The sequence below is a fragment of the Thamnophis elegans genome, chromosome 2 (genome assembly GCF_009769535.1).
Source record: "Thamnophis elegans isolate rThaEle1 chromosome 2, rThaEle1.pri, whole genome shotgun sequence".
Classification (NCBI taxonomy): Eukaryota; Metazoa; Chordata; class Lepidosauria; order Squamata; family Colubridae; genus Thamnophis; species Thamnophis elegans.
The window spans coordinates 114939028-114966911 of NC_045542.1; the positions used below are offsets into that span (position 1 = coordinate 114939028).

At 35.3% G+C, this 27884-nt stretch overlaps 1 protein-coding gene across 1 annotated transcript in view; it reads right to left on the bottom strand.

Annotated features, from left to right (window-relative positions):
* DNAH12 (dynein axonemal heavy chain 12) overlaps nucleotides 1–27884 on the bottom strand; it is an 87102-nt gene that overhangs the window by 46514 nt on the left and 12704 nt on the right. Inside the window, exons 12-35 of the mRNA XM_032239096.1 lie at nucleotides 27623–27748; nucleotides 26834–26968; nucleotides 25658–25851; nucleotides 22927–23167; nucleotides 21203–21388; nucleotides 20915–21115; nucleotides 18679–18873; nucleotides 16976–17097; nucleotides 16585–16867; nucleotides 15991–16110; nucleotides 15045–15201; nucleotides 14715–14887; nucleotides 13967–14119; nucleotides 11523–11762; nucleotides 10721–10966; nucleotides 10484–10603; nucleotides 7429–7538; nucleotides 6812–6995; nucleotides 6288–6428; nucleotides 4136–4219; nucleotides 3858–4046; nucleotides 2567–2686; nucleotides 2095–2283; nucleotides 1090–1241 (exon numbers count right to left, since the gene is read on the bottom strand). Of these exons, the coding sequence (XP_032094987.1) occupies nucleotides 1090–1241; nucleotides 2095–2283; nucleotides 2567–2686; nucleotides 3858–4046; nucleotides 4136–4219; nucleotides 6288–6428; nucleotides 6812–6995; nucleotides 7429–7538; nucleotides 10484–10603; nucleotides 10721–10966; nucleotides 11523–11762; nucleotides 13967–14119; nucleotides 14715–14887; nucleotides 15045–15201; nucleotides 15991–16110; nucleotides 16585–16867; nucleotides 16976–17097; nucleotides 18679–18873; nucleotides 20915–21115; nucleotides 21203–21388; nucleotides 22927–23167; nucleotides 25658–25851; nucleotides 26834–26968; nucleotides 27623–27748 (4061 nt within the window). The remainder of the gene's footprint in view (nucleotides 1–1089; nucleotides 1242–2094; nucleotides 2284–2566; nucleotides 2687–3857; nucleotides 4047–4135; nucleotides 4220–6287; nucleotides 6429–6811; nucleotides 6996–7428; nucleotides 7539–10483; nucleotides 10604–10720; nucleotides 10967–11522; nucleotides 11763–13966; nucleotides 14120–14714; nucleotides 14888–15044; nucleotides 15202–15990; nucleotides 16111–16584; nucleotides 16868–16975; nucleotides 17098–18678; nucleotides 18874–20914; nucleotides 21116–21202; nucleotides 21389–22926; nucleotides 23168–25657; nucleotides 25852–26833; nucleotides 26969–27622; nucleotides 27749–27884) is intronic.

The following is a 27884-nucleotide window of genomic DNA, read 5'->3' on the forward strand; positions in this document are numbered from 1 at the left end:
TGAGTTATATTGTGCATTACAGAGACCTTTGGCTATTAAGCAGTTTTACAAAATTAATAAATGAAATAAAGAAAACTACAATTGAACTAGGTTTAGAACCACTTGGTCGAGAGGAACTTTTTAATAATATTCATGGCTCCGGGCACTGCTATTATACTTTTTAATATTTACTCTACTATTTACACAGCTCCTAGGTTAGCTGCCATATTTTATGAAGTTATTTTACTATTACACCAGTCACACCTAGTTCCATTTCTCCCTTGTTCAAGAATGAGTACAATCTCAAATTCATGTATGGGTAGAAAAAGAGTACTGTAGAAGGAAGGAAGCCTCTATCCCCATAGGCTATTCTTTTTTAATTACTTTTAAAAAATATTATTGATTTTAGAAACAAGGTAAAATCCAATGGTGTCCATTGGAATAGGAATAGAAATTGAATACCTTGTGCATAGAGCAGTGGATCAACATATTGGCCCAACAGTCCAATATGTTAGCCTATGTAAATTAACAGAAATCAATCTTTTATAATTTATCAGGATTTATTGAGATAAATCCGTGCATTTAAGCCCAACAGAAGTACCTGTCTATAGAGGTATTTAATAGTGAATTCACTTCAGCGTTTTTCTGAGAAAATAGTAAAATCTAAGATGAAAATGGAACTCCTCTATACATAATTTCCCCTTCTTCTATTTTACGGTGGCTTGCTATGCAGATATATCCTATTGCATATTGGCTTGAAATATGTATGTGGTGAAGTGGTGCTAGAAAGGGCAATGAAATTAAATGAACTTTAAAGAAATTGAGCATTCTACTTTCTTAGAGAAAGTTCTATAATTCTAAATATATTGATACAATAATAATATACTATGAGCAATTATGCAAAAATTTAAGATAAAAGTTAATACTCTTTAAACCGGGCGCATACAAGAACATATTGTTTTAAATAATATTTTGTACCGCTTAATATTAGAAACACAGTAGTACTAAATTCTTGTTTGTTAATTAGACTGTAAAATAGTTTCTGCTTTACATAAAGAGCTCATATGGAAAATGAAAAATTTGTATAATTAAAGAAACACATTTTCTTACTTTCCATATTTAATGCATAATTCCATCAAATAGGTATATCTGACTGTGTCCATTGTTGGAACTATAATGTCTTGAATTTTAATATTTTTCTCAGTATAACTGATGTTTTTAACAGCTTCATTCCAATGTGCCCAACGACCTTTTCCTTTTAACTGTGAAGAAATGCAGAAATAAATTCTGTTTCATTACAACTTCATAGACACCAGCATCTCTTTTAATATCAAAGCAGTTAAGTTAAACAATGAAATGTATAAAAGATAAAATATTATGTAACTTAAGCACATTTTGTGTTTCTATTCCAATAGTGAGGGCCCTTGAACACATGGTAGGCACCTCTGTTTTCGTTAAAAGGCATACTAATGTTAACACTCCCCCCCCTTTTAAACCTATTCTCTAGAACAGAGATTCCTAAACTTTTTGTCATCACAACTCTTTTTAGTGTGATACCTTCCTTAAAAATACAAATATCAAATGAACATAAATAAACAATAAAAGCAATACAATGAAACTTTGGGAAAGGTAAATTTATTGTAACAATAGACAACAAAAAGGTTCTTCACACCTTCCCTGGACTGTGTCTGCACCTCCCCAAGAGAGGTATCTCTGGTAGTTTGGGAAACTCTGCTCTAGAAAAAACAAATAAATATATTTTCTTGAATGCAAACTAAACTTTTGCAAACATTCCCCCACCTCATGTCTACCATATCAATAGCGTCTCACTACTGCTTACTGTAAAAACTAGATGGGAAGGAAGATTTTACCCATTTTCTCTTCTATTAGAAAGGGAGGTTAAAGAGGTTTATCTTAAAGACAATCACTTAAAAAAATATTACATTTTTCATGAGTTTTTTTAATACTTGATCATATGTACAGATTATCTGAGAAATATACTAATAGTTAATGAAAGCTAATATTAGTGGTGACTTGTTTCTTTCTCATATAAAAAATATGAGAACAAATAAAAAATTAAAATAACTATCAATAATTCTAAACCAGATTCCATACCTCAAATCTATAATCATACACCAATCCTTTTTCTTCAAATGAATGTTCCCATTTTCCTATGCTTGCTGGTATTGGATGTTCATCCAACTTTCCTATGACAATATCTCTCATAAAGTTATCAAATATAATCCGACCATCACTATCACAGGTTGCTCCAATAGACCAAATCATAGCAAAAGCAAAACAACCCTTTCAAAAGAATAAATAAATAATTTGCATTTTCATAAAATATGTTCATGGAGAAATTATTAGTTAAGTATAAATATTTTAACTTCAATACATTTCCTACAGTTATAGGAAATTTCCAGATAAAAGATTTGAAATGTGCATTATTTATCTATAGTAACACAATATTTTATACTTTGTCTTAAACATTAACTGTAAAAATGGTAAACTTAAAAGGCTAAAATTTATTTTAAAAAATTATAACCAATTTTTAAGTTTGAAACATATTTTAAATTATGAAACCAACCGTGACCCATTTATGGATATTTTTATTGCTTGGATCTTTTTTTGCTTTGTGACACAATAGTATTTCCAACAGCCGAGTAAGAGATACCACATTATTGCTATTGCTGGTGGGAACTAACTCCTGTAAGAGAGAAAGAGTAATAGTACATAAGTACATGTGTAGGACAGATATAGATACCGTGTTTTCCCAAAAATAAGACAGGGTCTTGTTTTCTTTTGACCCCCGAAATAAGTGCTTGTCCTTATTTTTGGGGAGGTCTTATTATTTTTGAGGTGCAGGAGGCAGTGAGCGTGGTCACCTCATAGCTGCTGCTGTGTTGCAATATTTTTGGGGAGGGCTTATTTTCAGGGAGGGCTTATTTTAGCACATACGCTCCAAAGTCTGATTGGACTTATTGTCCAGAGAGGTCTTATTTTTGGGAAAACAGGGTATAGAGGTTTATATTATAATATTGTACTATAAATTTAAGTTTTACTGCATTTTATATTTTGAGAGCACAAATTCTGAACAGCTACAAATATGATTCAAGTGATATAATTGTAATATTTTATTAAAAGTTTATAATTTTTTTTTCATGGAGCCCATTCCTAAGAGGACTGTAAGGGGCATCCATAAGCACACCAGTGCCTACCATCCCTGTCCTACTGTCCCCACTTATTTGTATCCATTTCCTGTATTCATAAACATGTTTATACATATCTGTTATTTTATACATGTTTGACAAAATAAATAAAATAAATAATAAAATAAAATAAATAAATGAGGGTGGAGGACATGGATAAAGTCTAGCAGACACAGGATGAAACAGTCACCGTCTTTTGAACTCATCCCTCCAGGTAAGTAAGGCCAAAACCTTTCAACCCAAAAAATCTACAACAATTCCTTATGGATAATAGTGAACAAATTTTGAGAGTTCTAGCACATTTTACAACCCACTAGAAGCAGGATTCAAAAGACCAGTCTTAGAATAAGTAGTCCTCATTTAGCAGCTGCCTTGTTTAGTATGACCAATCCTTGCATTTATGACCTTCCCAAATCTGTAAAGCAAAGAAAAGCTACATTGAGATCATAAGTATTTCTTTTCACTTAATGATTTCTTTGCTGAATAACCAAGGTGCTCATCCTGCTAAATGAGAACTACCTACACTCCAAGCAATTTATTCATATTTTTGAACTATACAAACTTAAAAATATGTAGAATTCCAAACAGAAAGCTGGCTTTACCAACATATGATTCTGTCAACAAACATAGGTTGATTAAATCATTTTCCTGAGAGAATGTCAAATTTACCTTGCACTGTTTCCGACGAACTTGCAAAGCAGGTGGTACTAACCAATCAAAAAGGTCTTCAAACAGGTCTTGGAATTCCTTTTCATTCAGGGGTTCAGGAAGTGTGTTCAACCATGAAGTAACAAGTGGCTTCCATCCCAACTGCGAAGGCTCTAAATAAATCATTCCACATCGACTGACTGTAGCTGGCTACAGCAGAATAATAAATATATTTTTAGAATCTCATTCTGGTTGCAATTTCAGAATCAGAAAACTATTTTAACTTGGTTTTAACTTACAGAAGCCTGAGATAGATCCATAGCCTCAAAGATGAGGCTCATCTGAGGTGACATTTGAATAATTTCTCCACTCATCAAACATAGCTGAAAACAAAAAGATAGAAAAAAACATCCAAATTATATGTGTGCAATCCTTTGATAAAGGATTCTACTAACTTTGAGTTGAGACAGAAAGTGTTTCAGCTAAGGCTAGTAGAGGCGTTCAGAATAGCTGAACATAAAAATCATCATAATTTCTATAAGATTTTTCATGCCTTGAAAGCGTCCTGAGGAAGAATACAATACAGGTAGTCTTTGACTTACGACCACAATTAAGCCCAAATTTTATGTTGTTAAGTGAGACATTGTTAAGTGAGTTGTGCCCCATGTTATAATTTTTCTTGCCACAGTTGTTAAGTGAATTTGGTGTCCCATTAACTTTGTTTGCCAGAAGGTTGCAAAAGGTGATCACATGATCCTACAACAGAGCAAATGTCATAACTATATACCAGTTGCCTAACATTTGAATTTTGATCACTTGATCATGAGGATGCTGCAAAGGTTGTAACTATGAAAAACAGTCATAAGTCACATTTTTTCAGTGCCATTGTAACTTTCATCGGTTACTAACCAAACTGTTGTAAGTTGAGGACTACTTGTAATAGACAGTGAGTAAACTGAGGTTTGCTGTGTGCAGCCCACAAGAGCATTCTGCTGCTTTTACTAGTAGAAATGGTAAATCTTAATGTACTAGCTGAATACCCGTAATCTGCTACGAAACTATGTGATCGGGCTTGATAAATTGATACTTACAGCTTGAAAATTACTGAGTAGTTACAATCGACCTCTCCTCTCCCCTTCTCTCCTTAGGCTTGCCCCACAAAAACCTCTCCCCTTCTCTCCCTCAGGCTTGCCCCACAGAAGCCTCTCCTCTCCTATTCCTCTTCTCTCCCTCAGGCTGGTCCCATTGATTCTCTCCTCTCCCCTTCTCTCCTCAGGTTTGCTCCACAAAAGCTTTTCCTCTCACCTTCTCTCCCTCAAGCTTGCCCCAGAGGCCTCTCCTCTCCCCCTTCTCTCCCTCAAGATAGCCCCATTGATCCTCTCCTATACCCTTTTCTCCCTCAGGCGTTCCCCACAGAGGCCTCTCCTGTCTTATCCCCTTCTTTCCCTCAGGCTTGCCCCACAGAGGTCTCTCCTCTCCTATCCCCTTCTCTCCCTCAGGCTGGCCCCATTGATCCTCTCCTCTCCCCTTCTCTCCCTCAGGATAGCCCCATTGATCCTCTCCCCTTCTCTCCCTCAGGCTTGCCCCACAGAGGCCTTTCCTATCTTATCCCCTTCTCTCCCTCAGGCTGGTCCCATTGATCCTCTCTAAACTTCCAGCCTGCAGGCCAAATGACTCATGCGCTGGCCACACCCAAGTGGCAGTTGGAACAGAGTTCTTTTCAGGTGGGAAGTGGGAGTGGAAAGTCTAACTTCTTAGCATCAGAGCTGTTAATAATAATAATAATAATAATAATAATAATAATAATAATAATAATAATAATAATATAAGAAATAGTAATGCTCTGATGGTTATTTCAAAAAATCCTTTCTAAGCGAGCACTTAGAAGCCAAGTGGAGCATACGTGCCAAATTTCAAGTTTGTAGGCTTTACAATTCTGGAGATTTCATGATGCTGTGTGAGTGTTTTTCACTTTTATATATATATAGTTTACTTAAGGACCAGCTTTGTAAGTATTTTTAAAAGATAGGGTTTATATTAGAAAGTTTTTACAAGGCACTTAGCTGTTATATTCTTGCTCAATATATGAATTAATTGTTTTCATTTCTTTTTCTGCAGTTACTTGTATTCAACCCTTTTAAAATTTTTAAATCATGGACCTCCTTTCCTTTAATGTATTTTTAAAAATGTGAGCTATTATACATATTGTACTGCTAAGCCTTTTTAAAAATAGGCACAATAAAGATTGTTGCTGAAATACAATTTCAGTTTTCTTTTTTATAATAAACTATATGAATAATTTAAAAAAAATAGAAAAAAGAAATTAACTTCCTAAAACTCTGTTTAACTGAAAATTAAGTATATGTATGCAATAATAGGAAGAAGCGGGTAATTTGGAAGATAATGCAATCCCCACCCCCACCCAGCAATCCAAGTAATTAATAGCATTACCTTTTTGTTGTCATCCAACACAGTGTTCATACTTTCTATCCAAAGAGTATCAATAGGACCATCAAAAACAACCCACTTGCGGTCAGGTGTTTCAGTTAAAGCAAATTCTCTAAAAGTATTGGCCACTATGCCATCTGTCCACTAGAATGAAGATGAGAGAAACAAGGAAACTGTGAAGCCCGTCACATTTTTAAAATGTCATTGTTTTTGTCTTGTGTGGACAGCTGTGTTTTCCTATGTTATGTTTTAATTATAAAATTGATCTTTTGTAAGCTTTCTAGAGTCTTTGAGGAGATGGGCAGCCTAAACAAATTAAATAAAGAAGGACAGATCTTATTCTTTTTAATTTGCATTTGAAACATTTCTTGAAACATGCATAAAAGTATACAAGTACACAGATGCTTATATATTACAGTGCAGTTGGTCCACCCCATCATCCATAAGCAATTTAATGGAGCTGAAGATTTACATTGATCAAAATTACAAGGTACATTTTTGTAATCTAAGGAATGTATAGTACTTACCTCATGAGATACTGGATCAAATCGTCCAAAGAGTTGTCCCATAGTAATTGCTTTTGGATTGACAGTTCTGTGTATTACCTTTTCTTCTTCTCCATACCCACGCTCGTTCATTAGGGAAAGTGTATCTGCTAATACATGCAGAACTTTTGTCTTGCCAGAAAAAGGTTCTCCTACAAGCATAAACCTGATAAAATAAAAGTTGTTTTCCAATATTTTTTCTCAGCCCAGAAAAGCAAAGGCATTATTCACATAATTAATCCTGAAGATATCTATACCCATTTAATTGCCACAAAAGTGAAAATGGAATTATAGAAACGGAAAGAATGAGAGAGTGGGAGTACACTGAGTTTTTATGAAGTTACAGTAAGGAAAAGTAGCTGAGTTTTTCAAGCAGAATAGCGTCCCTCCAGAATATCTGAATATTGCACTTTCATACAACTGTGATTATGGAATGGAATGGCTTGTTTTCTTGTTTTATATTTTAAAAAGAACTCCATGGTAAGTAAAAAACATGAGATTGAACCCCAATGTAATGGAATTAACATTTTCTCCTGTAAATTAACTATTATATTGATGAAACCATAACAAACAGGGTTACTTATCATACATATACTTACCCATGTCTAACTATCATCATTTCATAAGTCTGTATCATCTTTTCTAGAAAAACTTTAACAGGCTGGACATTATGCTCTTTACAACATTCATTTGCACATTCCAGTAAGTCCTGAAATACAATAAAAAAACAAATTCTATATTTTTATTTCTTTAATATAATTGAATAATATAATTCAAAATATAACATTGCTCAGTATCAGGAACATCTTAAGAATGGCCCTGGAAAGAAAATTAAAACTGAAATAAGTCACATTTATTTATTTAATCAATGTATTGTAATTATTTATTCAATTTATATGGCATGGCGTCTCATCCTACTTATTACAACTCCAGGTAGCTAATGTTGGATTAAAAATAAAGAATAACTGAAAGCAAAATCCAAAGTAGAAATGAAACACAATGTATTGAGAGGGAACACAAGTAGCCACTTAATCCTTAATGGCTCAGCTAATACCAATGTCCATTGGCCCAGACAAGAAACATATTTTCCAAATCTTATAGAAGGCCATAGGATCAGAGCCCTCTGAATTTCTGATAGGGCAGGCACCGTGACAGAAACAGGATTTCTATGTCCCATCAGATGGCTTATTTCAGGCAGAAGGCCCAAAGCAATTCCAATCTATTGAGTCTTGTGGAATGGGAAGAAATGTTCAGAGATAGACAATCCTGAATACAGTCTGCCTTTGTGCCATGGACAGTTTTACAAATCTAACCAGCATCTTAAATTGCATCCAATAGTGTATTTGAAGCCAGTGCAGCTTGCGAAGTAATGCTACAACCTGACCAAGCCATGGTGTATCCATAACTACCCACACCATTGGGTAACAGCAGGGAGGTGACACGGGGCTGGATCCAGGCGGTTGTTACCGCCTCCCTTCGGGAGGGGGTCTTTCCCCCCACTCTTAAGGCGGCGGTGGTGAGACCCCTCCTGAAGAAACCATCCTTGGATCCAGCCGTTCTTAACAACTACCGTCCAGTCTCCAACCTCCCCTTTGTGGGGAAGGTTGTTGAGAAGGTGGTGGCCTTTCAGCTCCAGCGGTCCTTGGAGGAAGCTAGTTACCTGGACCCATTCCAGTCTGGCTTCAGGCCTGGCTACGGCACAGAAACCGCTTTGGTCGCATTGACCGATGACCTCTGGAGAGCCAGGGATGGAGGCCACGACTCCATCCTGGTTCTCCTTGACCTCTCAGCGGCTTTCGATACCATCGACCATGGTATCCTTCTGCGACGACTGCGGGAGGTGGGGGTGGGAGGCACTGTTTTGCGGTGGTTCTCCTCTTACCTCTCGGACAGGTCGCAGTCGGTGTTAGTTGGAGGGCAGAGATCGACCCCTAGGCCCCTAACATATGGGGTGCTGCAGGGTTCGGTCTTGTCCCCCCTACTTTTTAACATCTACATGAAACCGCTGGGCGAGATCATTCGGCGGCACGGGATAAAATACCACCAGTATGCGGACGATACTCAGTTGTATCTGTCCGCCCCGTGCCAATTCAATGAAGCGGTGGACGTGATGAACCAGGGCCTTGAAGCTGTTAGGGACTGGATGAGGGCTAACAAGCTTGTGCTCAACCCAGATAAGACCGAGTGCCTGTTGTGTTTCCCTCCCACTAATTCGGCAAGTATTCCATCTCTCAGGCTGGGGGGTCAAATATTACGCCCCTCAGACAGGGTCCGCAACTTGGGAGTCCTCCTGGACCCACAGCTGACTTTTGAACACCATCTGTCAGCTGTGACCAGGGGGCATTTGCCCAGGTTCGCCTGGTGCACCAGTTGCGCCCCTACCTGAACCGGGAGGCTCTCACAACAGTCACTCGTGCCCTTGTGACCTCTAGGCTGGAGTACTGCAATGTGCTCTACATGGGGCTGCCCTTGAAGAGTATCCGGCAACTTCAGCTAGTCCAGAATGCGGCCGCGCGAGCGATTGTGGGTGCACCTCGCTTCACCCACATAACACCTATCCTCCGCGAGCTGCACTGGCTTCCGGTCGATCTCCGGGTACACTTCAAGGTGCTACTTATCACCTTCAAAGCCCTTCATGGTAGTGGATCTGGGTACTTGAGAGACCGCCTACTGCCAATTACCTCCACCCGACCAATTAGATCCCATAGATTAGGCCTCCTCCGAGTCCCATCTGCCGGTCAATGTCGACTGGCAACTACGCGGAGGAGAGCCTTCTTGGTAGCAGCTCCGACCCTATGGAATGATCTCCCTGTGGAGATTCGTACCCTCACCACCCTCCAGACCTTCCGCACAGCCCCTAAAAACTGGCTATCCCGTCAGGCCTGGGATTAAAGACTGTAACCCACCCGAATAGTATGAATGTCGTGCTTTTAATGATGTATTGTCTTATGTGTCAATTGTTTGTTTCCCTCCCTTTTCGAGTTGTAAGCCGCCCTGAGTCCCCCCAGGGAAAAGGGCGGCATATAAATAAATTACTCTAAACTCTAAACTCTCTAAACCATTGACTTCAGAGCACTCTTCAGAAGCAGTCACATGTAGAGTGCATTGCAATCATCTAACCAGGAACTGATCAAAACATGAGTGTGAACATATTGCACAATCCTTTATAATGTGCTGAATAATCCTAAATATATTAAACAAGAGCTTAATTAGATTCAACTACAATACTTTGTAGTTGACCTGTGAGTGACTTTTGAGTGGACATGCATATAATTATACTGCCAGTCATCAATTCTGGTTGTTTGTTAATGGAGTTGACCTTTTTAAATTATGAAGACACTGAAAAATATATTTATCAAGAAAGCTGAGCTAGATTACCAAGAGTTTAGAAATACCACCCTAGAAGCAAAGACATACATGTCAAAATTAAGCCACATTTTAGAAGAATGAAATGTTTCATTAATTATTAAAAGTTAAGGAACTTCTACAAATACATTGAAGTTGAATGAATTTTTGTTTCACAGAAATGGTCTAAACTTTCTTACCATAATTACAACTCAAAACTTTGTCTTCAATGTGCATATGTAGCAAATAATTATTAATTAGGGCAAATAAAAATATTACTCGCCAACAACATTCTACCAATATACTCACACTGTAGTCAGCTTCGGGAAGCTTAATACCAGGAAATAAATCACTTGTAATTCCCATAAATAGAGGTATGTCATGAGACAAAAATTTAGGCTCATTTACATCTTTGATTGATCGAAGGAGCTGACAAAACAAAAAAAAGTAACTTAATTAAACAAAAAGACTATCATTAATTGCAAAAATATCCACTTAACCTGAATGGATTAATTTCAAATTTGTAAACCGCAAGGTAGTTCTTACCAGTATATCTTCATTCTCTGTTGGAAATTTTAGTTTTAAGTTACCAGCAGCTATTAGTACTGCTTTGACTGCACGCATTCCATAGTCATAATGAAACTGAGATGAAAGTTGTTCTGAGCACAATCTGTAGGTCATCACTATCTTCACAGACAATGGCTTAGCATTCAAAAATCCATAAGAATACAGAGAGATTTCAGCAATGAGGGCATAATTAGGAACCATCATGGCAACAGTTCGGAAAAGAACCTAAAATAATAGAATAAAAACAGATGTATTGCTACTATTTCTGAAAACTGGTATCATAAAATTACTGCAGTTTGTATGGCTGGCATCTATAATCTTTCACAATAAAAAGCCATTTAGTAAAATTGCCCTGCAGTAAGGTTTATTTTAGATACTGTGTGTGTGGCCAGTAAGTATTATTTTATTAAAGTTCTCATTTCAGATTGAATCATTTCAAAAGCCTATAGCGCAATGCTTTGTAACTTGGTCCTAGAAAGAAATTGTTATATTATTATAGATTTCTAATTCTTCCATTCTTGGAAAATCATATCCATCTTCAATTTATTGGTTTATTAATTCATTCAAGACAACTGCCTTTCACTTTCACTTTTATATGCATATCTATCATTAGAAATGTTAAGATGTATACAAATAATACATTGGCACATGCTGTTTATGATGACTACCTCTTTTATGCATATGAAATACATGAGCTTTTCCAGGTAAAGCACTCACAAACCTAATACATTTAAAAGCATATCTGAATTATTCCATTAATCAATCTATTCTTCTATTTTACCTTCAGATTATCTGGTAGTTCAGAGCGACCTGCATAACCTGGATTCATAGTAATAGCAACAAAACAATTGGGATTAAGCTTCAATTCAGTTCCTTCAAAATTAAATATCTCCAGCTTCAGTTGTATAGCTCTCTGGATGCAAAGAATCTGCTGGGCTACCACAGACAATACCTCCAGTTCAATACGATTGAATTCATCAAAGCAGGCCCAAGCACCTGACGAAGCTAAACCCTTAAAAAACTAAAGACAAAACAGCAGACACAGCAAAGAATATATAATTTAACATGCTGACATAATTTAACATTCCGAGTTAAATGTTCTCAGAACTAACAGATGTTCCAATAAAGGAGAATATTTGTAGTTCAGGGTTGAAATAAGGAGCCCTTGGTGCTCTTACAGCTTGGTTGTTTTCTTGCAGATGTTTGTTTCATTATCCAAACTAGGTAACATCATCAGTGGTAGTAAGGAGTGAGGTTTGATCGCAGTGGCTTGCCCTGGGGTTGGTTTTAGAAGTTCTTTGGATGGCTGTTTACTGTTGGCTTGTTGGGCAGTTCCTTGAATGGGGTATTGTTTACTTGATTTTTGGTCTGATGTTAATTTTGGAGTCAATTAACCAACTTATTAATTAACAATTAACTCCAAGAAGTGTTCCCTATTAACCCCTAACACATGTTCATTACTATATTAATTACATTTTGTTTCAGTAAGGAAACAACAACACATTATATTAGGGGGGGAAATGATATTGAAAAACTTCTGTAAAATTATTGATTATTTGTACTTAGTTACATGAAGAAACATGAAGCAGTAATCCTTAGCAAAAAGTAGTAGTTTGAAAAAGGCCACAAAATTAGAATTGCACTGTACTTTTTCTTAACAGAAGGCAGAGGGAGCAACTCTATTCCTTTAGTATTTTCATCATGGTATCACACCACAAACATGTATAGGGAAAGATTGTGCAGCAATGTCAGAATGCATATGTCATCATTTGAAAGGGCCATTGCTACAGATACTCATGGGAAGCTGGCTGCATTTGCACAACTGGATAACCTAGAATGTGTATTATATTGTGCACAACCAGATAGTATGATTAGTTCATGATTCAGTGAGTAAATAATGTTACTGTTAACTATGGGGTAGCACAGTGTATATGAGTACAATATACTTCTTACTTTTCTTGTTTTTCAAGCCTTAATTGCATTTATTTATCCTAACCTTTATGATACTGTATCAGTTTTGAAACTGATTTAATCGGTTTTAGCAGGCTAAACTTTTTTATATTTAATGATCGAGTATATTAATATTAGAACTGTGGAAAACTATTAAACATGCTTTTTGGGCTGGAAAAAGGCTCCTAGAATATCCTAAGCTATAAAGGCCAGTCATAATTCATGCTACCTTGTTACTAGTTCAAGAGCTTGTTTACCCCTAAAAAACCACCTTTGTGGCTATTTCTTCTTTAAATAAAACAATGTCAGAGTTCTGCTACTGTGACATAATCTGTCTACAAGCATCCTCTCTTTAAGAAGAACAATAAATTGTCCAAACTGTCTGTATCGATTATTCTAAGACTAGAAGTGACACCCATAATACGACTGTGTAGCTAATGTTCCAAATCACTATAACAAAATGAAGTGTAAGGAGGAAGACCAGGCCTGACATTCTCAAAAATGTGAATGTTGATAATCCTTGTGACAACCACCATTTATTTATTTATGTATTTATTTAGTCACTCAAATACAAGATAACAGGAATAAGAATAAACATGAACAACAACACAGGAAATGGGTACAAATAAATGGGAACAGTAGGACAGGGACGTTAGACATGCTGGTGCGCTTATGCATACCCCTACATAAATACCATGCTATCTATCAAGCTAAACCTTCCAAATCAAGAAGGTATTAACATGGGGAAATTGGTTATTTATTTGGGACCATATGTTTTAGATACCACCACATCTGTTGGTTGTGTAAAATGGATGTCTAATTTTGTAAATTAAGGGGATCATGAAATAATAATTAAAGTCTGGTTATTCTCCCAAGCATTGGAATAGTGTGAGGTTAGACTGACATGAGAATATTGCAGGTTGCATCAGGGAAGTGTAGTTGTGGTACCAGGTTTTTCTGTTTTGGGTTTTATTGGGTTTTTTTGTTTCTATTTCTGTATACTTTAGTTTTGGATTGTCAGCTGATGACAGTTTGGTTTAAGATGGGCAGTTATACAAATTTTAAACAGATAAATTGTTACACCAAATATTTAATTGTTACACCAATTAAAAACAAATATCACTTACTAAACTTTGCATTCAGCCCTATGGGACTGAAAAAAAATAGTAACAAATTATGATGTTGGATTGCTTCCAAGCATTCCTTGTTTTTATAAAATCTAGGAATATTGGAAAAAATTGAAATCACACTTTTAAAAACGCAATTTCAATTTACCTTCCCCATGGCTAGATAATCAAGGCCATCAGAGCAGTTGAAGACAACACATTGCACCGCAACAGCTTTAGCCAAATCTTTGGTGGTTTCTGTTTTACCTGTCCCAGCTGGACCTTCTGGAGCACCACCAAGATTTAAATAAAATGCTCCAATCTAAAAGAAAGACATTGATGATAATATTTCAAAATACAACCCTTCACACTTGAAAACTAATGAAATGGCATGTAATCAAATCAGAGCAGATCTGTCATTTCCTTTGAATCAATAATACAGTACGATAGCTTTTTTGTTATTCCAATAACAGATTCCTAATTCAAAACAAACTCATTTATATTTTCCATTTGTCACAACATTATCAGAATCAGATACTGAATTTCAATAGGATAAGATAATCTTGAGGAATTGCTCCAAATCTGGAGAACGCTACTTATACATAAATTTCATTTCTTAGAATCAATAGGGCTGAAAGAGAACATTAGGTCTTTGATTCCAACTCTGCTTAGTGTAAGAATTTAAATTTAAAAAATCATCCAACTATAGGAGAAAATAACCAGCAAAGGAGAACTCAATACTGCTATTCAATTAATAAATTTAAGAACAAGAAGTGTACAGTATTAGAATCTTATTCTTTAGTAACAGAAATTCTGAGGACAACAATATTTGTTCAAGGTAACTTTATAAATGCAAATACAGCTAGTATTTATTGTAATTAACTGACTTTTTAGAAACTGAATTTTTAAAACCTTACCAGAGTGCGATAACATCTGTCTGTGAGAGGAGTAATAACAAGTCGAGGAGAATTGCCAAGATATTCATAAGCATATTTTACATTGCAATTGATGATGCGCACACGTACATTATCATACTCCCAGTAATATCGCAACTGAGCAAGCCATTGAAAATCTGTTTCCTTTAATACACCTAATAGAATATAAAGAAGGAATATATTTTAGGTTAATATTTTTTTAGCTAAAAAATATAAAAGGAAAGCAATCTAAAAATAATTGAGACAGGCAAAAATCAAACACACAACAGTATTTATTATTTTATGATGATGAATAAAAACTAAGTCACATACCGCTTTCAATCATTTCCATGACAACATCTCTAGCGTGCACATCAATAGTGACCAAAGCACCCAATGTAATCCGTGTTTGTTTAGACAACTTCCCTCTTACCAGTTCTACGATATCATTTAATTGATATTGAAGAGCCTGGTAATAATTCTGCAAGCCCTGAACAATGAAAATGGAAAATTCGACTATAATACAAACTTTAGTGTGAATAGCTAAGAGTTTCTCAGTTATATTCTGTTGTTTAATTCCCAATATCATCAGTCATTAAGTTTTGCCATAATAACTTTAATGATCAAAAATAATCATGTACATTTCTGACTTTCCCATTATCCGTAATTTTCTTTACCAAAGAAAATTAATTGGGAATTATTTTTAGGAATCTTATTACTTAATGACTAAATTGTAGGAATCCGCATTTAAATTTGAAACAGAAAAGATGTCGGAAAAAGTGCTCTAGAGTTGATATGCAAGCAGATATACTTCCTCTTTAAAGCACCTTTTCTATTTTGGATTAGAATAGCTGTATAACACTATTACAATATCCAGAAAACAAATATTGGATTGATACTACTGTTCTGAAAATACTGTGATAAATAACTAGGGAATTGAGTACTGTAAGAGTCTCCAATATTAATAAAGCATCAAGACATAAAGTTTTCTAAATACGGATAAACTAGATTGGAAAGTTGAAAAAAAGTCCAGGAAGAAAACAATTACAACTTATCTGGCAAAACAAAAACAAAACTGTATGGCTATGTCCATACAATCAACAAAAGTAAAATTCAACTTCATTGAGTGTTGACTTTTATATTTGTATTTATTTACATATGTAACTTGCATCATTAATTCAACATAGACTTTGTATCATAAGCATCGAAGAACAAATATAACATGGCTAAAAAGATAATACAAAAATAATATTAGAAAAATTACAATTCATAATAGTACCTCTGGCCCACTAGCTATGGCTTCATGAACTTCACTTGTCCAAAACATTTGTGAGACACATAAAACCACCTGCCCAGGCCATTCTCTCACCCAATCCTTTCTTGGGCTTTCTGGATATGCCTAAAGAAATTATCAGTGTTAGTTAGGAGTAATCATGATGAATAATATACTAAATTGAACCCAGCCACTCATTTCACAAAATGCAAAACCATGGATTAGCATTACAACATTGAGGCTAAGCCAGTTTCCCCCCATAGGTGAAGATCAGAATATCCACTTCCATTTTAATAACCACCAGTTATATATTATAAGCAGTCTTGAGTGAGGTTACTGAAATTTGTTCTACAGTGTCACTATAGCTAAGATTATGCAATCTATCTAGATATGGGTGACATTCCTAGTTGAGTTTAATCTACATGGAAGAAAAAAAAACTTTCAAGCTCCTCCCTATTGACTTTTCTAAATCTCTTCACCTCCTCATCTATTCAGCTTTAGTTTTCCTCAAAATTACTGAGGGAACACAACCAATTTAGTCAGATCTAATAATGATGCTTATCAGCTAAATAAGATTCTAAATATTAACAGAAAATATACCAGTCTTGATCTTGTAATAACATCATGAATACTCCTCAACATAACATCTTCGACTTGTATTAGCCACTTTTCAACAGCTCCCCGAGCTTCAGAAGTTGAAATAGTTGAAATAAATTCCACACGTTCACCTTCAGTGCTATACATTGACTTAATATCCAGATTTGGCCGAAATTCAAGTTTAGCAATGCCCTCGAAACACTTTTTCAAGTGAGGCTGGACACGGAGAGGGTCTTTAGTCTCTGACAGTATCTCCAACATCTCATCATTCGACAAGAAAAAAAAGCTAAAATAAATTAATAATGCATCAATTACTATAGTTGAGTACATTTGCATAAAAATATGAATGTAAAGATATGTATTCCAGCTTTATTAATGAACAACAGAAGTTTACCGGGGAAAGAAGAGACGCTTCTTTTCAAGATAGGCATTCAATCCTTTCATGATTTTGTCCAGAAGATCATTACAGTTCTGAAGTTTTTCCAACAACCCAGTCAATGAAGTGGCAGCAAGAACCTAAAAAAGAAAAGAAAACTAAACCCTAGACTAGAATTACATGTCCAACAATTACACTGCTAAGTACATTTGCAACAAGGGCTTGGGGGGAAAAAACTATATCTAATTTCGTATGTTTAAAAAATGGCAAAAAATACACTAACATGCTCTTCATAGAGCTGGGAGCTCCAGCCTCTTTATGTGTCTAAGCATTTTTTCATTAATTTCATGTGGCTGAAAGCCCTACACGGTTGAAGGTGCAAGTAATGTTGTTCCATACATTTATCAAAAATGTTATTCATGCAATATTTATAAATGATTCTAGGTTCAAAATTTTTGCCAGGCATCTGACAAATATTAATGGTTAACATGGATTAATTAATTAAAAATGAATGAAAAAATGAACTGTTAATGGAAATCTATAATTGTTTATATTGATATTTAAAACCCACCTCTCTACATGCAGGACCTAGTTGCCATATTTCACTAAAATTGAAATTTATGGATAAGCAGTCAAGGAATAGATTTGCACAATTCCAGCTGTACCCCAACCGTAACCCAGCTGTGACAATTCATCAATTAGTTGGACACTCTTACATGAGAGTATGACCCCATTCTGAACTGAATGAGCTGCAAATTCAGAATTTGGATTCCTGCTAATAGCAGTATTACCTGATGACAATTTTGGTTTCTTCACCTTCAGCCCAGCATATTATCAAATTTAGGAATTAATTAAGAGTGCCAATTGTATTATTTCACACTAAAATATTTCTATTTTTGAAATTTTGGTGAGTGAATCATGATTACAGATTATGTTTATTTCACTAAGCATCCTTTAATACTGGTAGTCCTCAACTTATGACCACAATTGAGCCCAGAATTTATGTTGCTAAGTGAGAAATTTGTTAAGTGAGTTTTGCCCCATTTTAGGACTTTCCTTGCCACAGTTGTTAAGTTAATCACTGCAGTTTTTAAATTAGTAACATGGTGGTTAAGTGAATCTGGCTTCCCCATTGACTTGGCTTGTCAGAAAGTGCAAAAGGTGGTCACATGACCCCGAGACACTGCAACCGTCATAAATATGAGTTAGTTGTCAAGCATCTGAATGTAAATCACATGACCATGGGGATGCTGCAGCGGTCATGATTGTGAAAAATAGTTGTGTCACTTTTTTTCAGGGAACAGTCACTAAATGATCAATTGTAAATCGAGACAACCTGTAATTTTGAAAGAATGATAAAAATAATTGAACATTCCATTGTGCAAAGTTATTTTTCATTAACTGTACGCTATTTTTTGTTTCATGTGAAATCTAACTTTTAGATTTGGGAATAGAATTTTTTTTCTTTCTATAGATTTCTCAATTATTAAGTAGCCACCTCCCATTATAAAGAAACTGGCAGTATATTTTTGCAGTATATTCAGATTTTTTAAAAAAAATGAATTTCTGCCATTCTGTTGTTTCACAAAGTATGATAGATTTTCAGTAATGGCTTTTTGAAACTCCAATACTAGGCTACTTTACAAAAGAAAAGTCACTTAAAGGTTTTGTGCAGTTTACAAATATGTGGTACTTATTTCATCTAATCATTACTACTTTACCTTGGGATCCTTGACACAGTATTTCATAATATCTCTCCAATACCTATCCACAGTCTGGAATTGGCGCCCTTCCTCTGGCATTTGTTGCATAATGTCTTCTGATGAAAAAATTGGTTCCAAATAAAGCCACTGCGCTTGAACTTTTAGCCACTCATCAATAGTTTCTTGAATTCTGATTAAGCGTTCTTCCCATTCCTAAAAATACATTAAGATTTTAGCACAGAGTAACTAAATTGATATATAATATGAAAGTCAAAGTCAAAACCAGAATAATGGGACAAATTAAATTGAAAACTCTCTTCCATTTTGTTTATCCTTTGGGCTACTTTAGACATTTCTTATCTCTCATCTATAATTGAGAGCAGGCATTTCTGGGTAAAGAAATAGTCTTTGGGGGGAAATCTGAGTAAAAGATGCAGTAGTAGGTAAATCATATATTTTAAGAACAGCAGCATTCCTAGAATGCAGGCATGATCACAGAGAGGTTTTATCTGCAAGTAATTGAAAGATGGGACATAATGTACCCAAGAAGTGGATGCTCACTTTCTATAATTTTAAAAAAGGATTAAAATGTAATTCTTGAACCCAGACTTTTGAAAATTATTGATTGTTTTAGTCATTACTTGAACATCTTAATTCTGTCTTCATTGTTCTACTTTATCTTACTTTTGTATCATTTGGAGTGTCATCTCCCATTCTTATTCTGTCAAGTGGAAGGGCAGGACCTCAATCAATCAATTAATCAAATCCTAAACAGATTGTATGAGTAAACAATGTTTCACCTTGGTATAGTACAGTGATGGCAAGACTTTTTCCCATTGTGTGCCAAAAGTGAAAGCCTTTCTTACCTAATGGTGACAGTCATAGCAGGTAATTCCGTCCATGGAAAAAGAAAGGAAGACATGGAAATCTATACACCTGGCACATCAGAAGAAGCCCTGCGAGGAGATGCTGCTGCTGATGTGCAGGAAATCTCACCCCACCACCTGCAGATCGTCCTTTCAAAAAGGCGTTTTACCAGGATGAAGATGACGCAAACGCCACCTCCAGCCACCTCTTCATCCCAGTGAACTCCTCTTTGAAAGGGCGATTTGCAGGTGGGGGGGAGGAGATTTCCTGCACATTGACAGCATCGTCTCCTTGCAGGGCTTCTTCCAATGTCCCAGGTATATGGATTTCCACACCTTCCTTTACGGAGGTCACTTCACACATATATATTCACATTGAAGGCTCATAATGGGGCATTTTTGCGAATAACTTGAAAATGGGGAGGGGAGATTTTCCTGCCTCTCACCCTGTCCTGAAGCTCAGCACAGACTGAGAACAGGATAAGAGGCAAAATTCTCCCTTTTCCTGGCGATCGTTCTTTACTTAGGATTGCAGCACAAACGCACATCCTCAGAGCTCTTCAGGCCCTGGCCCTGGTGGGCACTAGCTCTCATGCTGGCTGTGTGAGGCAGTGTGGGTGGCACAGCTCCACTGGCAGCAGGGGGCACTCCAGAGATCATAGATCTGGGATGATGTGCCCTGCACCAGGCAGGAACAGTCCAGTAAGACAGCCAAAAGCAGTGTTGCCAAGAGGGCAAAGAACCCTCATGAGGACAGAGCAGCACAGTCAGCTGTTTGGCAGCCAACCAGCAGGAAGCCTAGCAAGCAGGGCAGGCAGAGGCCAGGTCGCACAGAGAATTTGGGTCATTGCAGCCGCAGGCAAGCAGGTGGTGAGACGGAGAGAGCTAGGCCGGTGAGCTTGCTGCCTCCTGCACCTCAAAAATAATAAGACCTCCCTGAAAATAAGGGCAAGTCCTTATTTTGGGGGGTCAAAAGAAAATAAGACCCTGTCTTATTTTCGGGGAAACACGGTATGTCTCGGCAGACTCCAATTTTGTTTACTCAGAATAAGAATGGTGAATGAGGGCTTAAAGTGACAACAAGTAAAGGAAAATAGCCTCTTTATACACTTTTATCAAACGAAAGCAACCCTTCAAAACTTTCTGTTGACCTAATATTTAAGAAAAATTGTAATGCTCATTTAAAATTTAAAGATTTGCACCTTTTAATGTATGAATTATGTATTTATATTTTTTTAAATGAATACCCTATAACTATTTTATAAATTATATTTTGATTACCTTTGATTAAAAATAAAACTACAATCTAGAGCAAATTTATCAAGGAATGTAGGTCAACAGTTTGAAGATACATACATCCAGAATTAAAAAAAAGAGAAAGCAAATACCTTCATTTGTTTTTCAAATGGCTTGATGAATGGTGATCCCCTCATTGTTTGTGTTTTTACAATCTGATCATCTAGAATTGTCTGGATTTCATCAACAGCAGACAGAATACTAACTCCAGTCTCACGATATAAGCCAGTTTGAAAGGAAATTGAATCCCAGGTCTCCATCATATTATGCATTGCTTTTTCTAGTGAAAATTCCTGTGCCATAGAGGAAATCAATTGTTTTATTATTTAATTCCTTTGGATCTTAAGAAGCTGGGTTTAATAGTTAGTGTTTTATCTTACCTTACTTGCTCCCATACTTATGACTTCAAACTGGTCTAAGTAAGGAGTTAGATTCTGCTTTAACACTTTTCTTAAGGTACTTCCAGAATCTGGAGTTAAATCATATCCAACAATTTCTGACATCTGATTCCAATGACGAGCTTTTATGCCTGGATTACAAAGGATAGTCACCAAGGGGATATTTTCCTAGTTGAGAGAAAAAAATTAAAATGTTACACAAAATTTGAAATTTATTTAGGAATTTGGGCAGCGTAGCTGAAAGCATATATTTATTTCTGCATACATATTTGTGTACATACTCACACACATACACACACATTTCTAATGCAAATTGCTTATGTGTACATACTCACACACATACACACACATTTCTAATGCAAATTGCTTATCATTTTTAGAAGATATTGGCCCTGAGTCTGGAAATCACCAGTGCCTTCTTGACTGGTGCCATTAACACTTTTGGAATGATTTAATTATATTACTAACTAACAGGACAATCCATTTTGGCTAGCAGGGTGCTGCTGGAGGTGTCCGTGCCATCTCTCCCCTTCCCGGCCGGCCCGTGAAGTAGAACTACAATGCTGATCTCGCCCTCGAAGAAATCCAGTTTGACACCTCTGTTTAGGTTATAGGTCATAATCAGTAACCAGTCAGAATGCAAACTAGTGACCAATGCAATTTGTGGTGTTATCTAAAGCACAGTGATCAGTCAAATCATAGAATCTCATGACCCAGACAAACAAGAGCTTTTTATTTGGTACTATGGTATAACTCTCTACTTTCAAACTTTCTCCCAAGATGCAGAAATAAGGCATTCAAAAATGACATGAAAATGTATCTTCTTCAGAACTCTTTTCCTTTATTAACCTTCCATGTACTTTTGCTACTATCGGTTGAACCTGAAAACTATCCAAGAATCTTCGATCTTCATGTGAGTAATGTTAAGATTAAATATTTAAAATGTTTATATATGTTTACTGTACATTGGAAAAGGTTTGGCATTTAATATACTTTCTTCTACTTTGAATTTTTTTCTCCATCAATTATGCTTTCGTTGGTTCCTAAAATACTATTTCCACAATTTAATGATTTTAAACAATTGCATTCTACACTACTTCGTTTATTCTGTTTCAAATTTATGGACCATTTTATACCACATTTTTATCATTTTTATACCAGTCTGCTATAAATCTAATAAACTTTCGATTTATTTTCTTTTGGGGGGGGTGACAATCTCATTTCAATAGTTACCCTCCATTGATTTAGTGGATTAACCCAAGATAAAGGATAAAGAAACCTTAGTTTTCAAGTATTAGGCTTGATTGATGTATGTAACTGATCAGTATAAAAATGGGTGGTCAATGGCTGCCAGGGTTTCCAGCAACATATTCTATAATACTGTGCATTTCTAACCACTTTATAGCCTTAGTTCTTCCTCTTTGAGACTGACTACATAGGCTAGACTGTTGTTCCACTGTTGACTGAGTTAACAATATTATCATGGCTCAGCTGACCAGGGAAGAGGATTTGAAATCTAAATCTTATTTGAATTAAATCTGCTCTTCTATAACTTCTTCATTCACTGGATGTTACAGTTTGTATAGCACATTAGTTTTACCCATGATGCAATTCAGCATATCATGCAAAGATCACCACTGTTACACATTTCTGAGTGTATTTCAGCACATACTTTTTAAAACTTTGCTTTATAATTAAACACTTACTTTGAAATCTTTAACCTGCTGCATTACAGCATTACACATTGAAATAGTTGGACTGTCCTTCTTTTCTTCCTCTACTCTCTCTTCAACTACCGCTCTTCGCAATGATTTTTTTCTTTCTATTTCAGCTTTCTTTAGCTGTTGTTGAAAAAACCTTACTGTCTTATAAATTTCTCGAAAAAATTCATCTACTTCACCTTCCATCTTTTCTCCATTGAGATCTAGAAAAGCACCATCCATCCATCTAAAAAAGAAAAGAATGAAAATATATAAATCAAATATCTGTCATAAAAACAAATTACACTATCAGGGATAGATAGATCACCTCATTCTATTGAAAGAGCCAGGCTTTAAATTCCTCATAGGCTCAAATGTCTCATAGACTTCTCTTTTGTCAACTCTATAGGAGTTGCTGAGCCAAAGTCCAAAGTGAACAAATCCAAGTGGCTTTATGTGTCAGATTCTAAGCAGATTCTTCATGGCAAACCTTTAATGTCCATTTTATTTTTATTGTTTACTTAATAATAGCTCAGAACTGAACTTATCCTTCAGAGTTTGGTATGACTGAAGCAGAGTAAGTGAAATTATACTTTCTATGATGTAGAAAATAACCTTCTATTAATGCAACCCAATACTGCATTTACCTTTTTGGCATTTGCACCATAGTGGTGGTTCATATTCATTTCTAATCAGTAATCCAAAAACTTTCTTACAAGTACAGTTACCAGGTATAGGTATAATGGCACGTTCAATTGTAATTATTGTTTTATTTTTATGTATTAACATTTAGCATTTGTGCATATTACTTTAGCCTATTTTTTAAATTTTTCAAGATCATTGTGTAATTATTTCTGTTTTCTAAGCTATTAGTTATTCCAATCTTAATAGTGAGCCTCATATTGATTTTTTTGACAGTCCGAGATCACGACTTCTTTTCATTATGAGAAAGAACCATTTATGACAATTCTCTGTATACAGTTCTAAAACCAACCCTGTATCCATTTAATTAGCACGCCATCCAAATCACATTTGACTACCTTGATAATCAGCGTGTCATGGATAACTTTGTCAAATGCTTTCTTGAAATCAAGAGCATGTTGATGTCTACACATTCCCATTATTTGTTAAGAAAGTTATCCAATCAAACTATCAGTTATGATTGTTGGCAAGACTTGTTATTGACTAATCCACAATGATATATGATAATGAACATATTGTTTTTATGATGATTACAGACCCATTTCTTTTTTAACCTGTTTAAGAATCAGGTCAGGTATCAGACTGACTTCTATAAAATTGGATGAATTGTTTTTTCATCTTTTTGAAGATATCTCTTTCTTTCCAATCATCTGGTACTTCATTAGTTAGTTCCTTTGATTCACTAACTTGCAATTAATCTAATCTTGGAAATTTATTATTCAAAATGAAGAAGCATTCCATGATATGTTGTTATCAGTCTCAGTCTTCACTCTGATCCCTTCATCTTTCTCTTCACAGTATCCTGATGGAACACATACTTCTTTGCTGGAAAAGACTGAACCAAAATAAGTATTGAATAGCTCTGCCTGTTCTTTGCTGATAGTATTTTCCAGTCTTCATTGAGTAAGTTATTTCTGACTCCTTTTCTTTCTTTTTGAACATATTTAAAGAAACCCTTTTTAGAACATCTCTTTGCTTTTTGTGTAGTCACATTGGCTTTTCCTGTTGGCTTCTTTTTCATTTTCCTCACTGCAGTTGTTTATAATTATATATATTAGTGTCTTCATCTTGAGCAATATTTGCAACTAGTTTCTCTTGCCATTGGATCCCATCAGTGCTTTGAATTGATTAAAATTCATTTAAATAAAATCCATTTAGAATTTTAATAAATTTGACTACATTGTTTTAGTTTCTTTTAAAACCAAGATCTCAAGTACTATATTGATTATTTCCCCCCAATTTTCTATTACTTCTACTTCCTCAACTAAATCTTTCCCATAATTATTAGTATCAAAACAAGGACAGCTGATCCTCTGTTGTTTTCCATGACGTTTGGAAGGAAAAAAATAGCATAATTGCAAAAAATTAGAACACCTGTTTCATGTCTCTATGAAAAAATTGCCATTTATGAAATCACTGAGGTCCCAAAGATTAGAATAAAACCCGTCTCAATGTCCTCCTTAAATAATGAGAAATAGTATGGATGAAATTGATGTAAACTTGAATATTGGAAGGAAATATTCTATCATTCTTTTGCATATGAGGTTCTATACATCTTTCTTGAGTAATAGGAATCAGATGTACAGTGAGAATAAATTGATAAGTTGTGCCCTCAAAATATACTGTAAAACGTGTGAGAATAATTATTAACTCGCTCTGCACAACTGGTAACTCACGGTAATCTCAGGGGAGGTAAATTGAATTTTAAAATGTGTATTTAGTATATTTCTCCTCAATTTTCTGATAATGTTATCTACAGGAGATTACACCGAAGACCAGAATAAATGTTCTGATCATTCTGTACTGTTGTCTGGGTCTGAGAAGAAAGCGGTTGGATGTTATTGATAAAGAGGACCATTTTCATCCATAGATTGAACACTGAATTCAATGAGAAAGACATAGCTATTTCTCATGGATGAGCAACAGTTGATAATTTCTGGAGGAACACCTTCTAATCATACATCCACTATGGAATTTAGATAAAAAACTATCCAGATATTAGTTGCTATGCCCTTAAAATATTTGTATAACTTACCGTTTCTCGGTCCGCTGCCACTTCAATATAAAAACAAAAAGTTTCTGATATGGCTCAATGTTAACTTTTAAGGTATCCAACTCTGGATATTCGGTCTGCTCCCAATTTAAAAGTTTCTCTTCTTTATTAATAAAAGTAACTGCTTCATCAGCCTCTTGTATGCGCTTTTGCAGTGTTCTCATGTCAGTCACATACTGAAAATAGATTTTATCTATCATTAGAAATGTCAAATTCCAAAAAATAAATTGATCACATTTAAGATTACGAGATACCAGTATTTATAAATATAAATGTTGTTTTTTAAAAAAATTAACTGAATTTAACTGAATTAAGATGAAATAAACAGATATGTTCACCCATATTCAGATTCTTATATAACAACCACAACAAAGTAAGAACTCATTTGGTTAACATTTATTACCACCTCAATACTTGTTTTGAAGAAATATACAGCATATTCCTGATGTTCAAAAAAATTTTGTCAGTAAATTTCTTGTAAATACTGGTAAAGATTTAACGTTCATTTCTATTGCAACTCCTGCATGAAACTTAGGTGTACAGATGTCATAAGCCCATTACATCACTTTGTAGCATCATCAAACTTCAAAACATGCTACTATCTTGCATATAAATCCAAAGACTATTAAACTTTTATCTCATCACCTATGGCTGCCCCAGGACTTTCTACTTTGAGGTTAATACCTTAATGTTACCATTCCAATAATGAAATACATTTATGTTGATATTAGAAGTAGCAATATTTTAATGAGACTATCAGCAACAGAATGTAATGTACTAAGCATTAGAGCAGTGGGTCTCAACCTTCCTAATGCCATGACCCTTTAATACAGTTTCTCATGTTGTGGTGACCCCCAATCATAAAATTATTTTATGTTTTCCGTATTTTTTCGAAAGTATATGTTTTCTCGTGGTCTTAGGTGACCCCTGTGAAAGGATCGTTCGACACCCCCCCAAGGGCTCCCGACCCACAGGTTGAGAACTGCTGCATTAGAGAATATCAAAATTCATCAGAGTAATTTTTTGTCTGACCAAATATAAATTTTATTATAAATTTTTTTGTCTGACAATATAGTTAATTATTTTTTGCTACTATTTTACTACTGTGTATCTTCCTTGTTCAAAGTCCAAGCAAAAATTATTCCAAATATCACAGACCTGTTGCATGCGGTCCAAATCACAGTACTCTGTGAATTCATGCATACGACGAATGTGCTTTTCTACTTCCATTATCAATTTTTCACGTTTGGCTAGTAATTCACTTTCACCCTTCCGTTTAGACATTTCTATAATCTATAAGACAAAGAAGAAGTGGAGTGCATTTATGAATAGCATTACTGTCAGGCTTGCAGTTATATTCCTTTTAGGATATTTGGCCTGCCACACTTTCTATTATTTTTCTATGCTGTTTCATTAGTGTAGTAATTGGGAGGGGGAATAGGAAAGGAGTAGAATTATAGCATGTGTTGTTGTCATTCTTTTCTAGAAGCCCAAGGTCACCTTTTGTCTCCGCACCTCTGCATCTGACCGGAACCAGATAGGTGGAAATGCCAGTGTGGCTGAAGAAGATTGGACCATGTGATGGATTTATGGGTGTGGGGATAAGATCATGAACTTTCAACTGGGTGGAATCCCAGTAAGCTTTTAGATTTGGAATTCCACAGATGTGCCAACATGTCTAACTTATTACATAGGAACTTTAAGGATAGCTCTGCCTTAGACTGTGATTTAATTCTGTATGATATTTGGACCGCTGACAATTACCTAACTTCATTAAATCACACTGAATCAATTCAAACATACCATTTGTGAATTATTTGGTTTGTAATAGTAAATTTGTCAAACAGCAGTCTTCAAAGGTAAGAGTTTAAAGCTGAGATACTTACAAAACTGTCTTTTTTTCTCAGATAATATAGCATGTAAAAAAATTAAAAAGTTTATATTTACATCATCATTTTCATCAAAGATAGGGTTAATATTTTGAGGCCACAACAAAACAGTTGCATTCAGGGTCAAGTCTTCTGGTTCAAATAAATAAACATCCAGAAGATAATTCATTCGTCGCTGGCATTCCTATAAAAGAAATTAAGTAGTTTATTTCTGCTTTAAACAAGATGTAAATCTGAAGAGCGATTGGGCTCAATTATAATACTGGGTATATCATTCCAACACCTATTAAGGTAAGGTAAAGGTTCCCCTCGTACATATG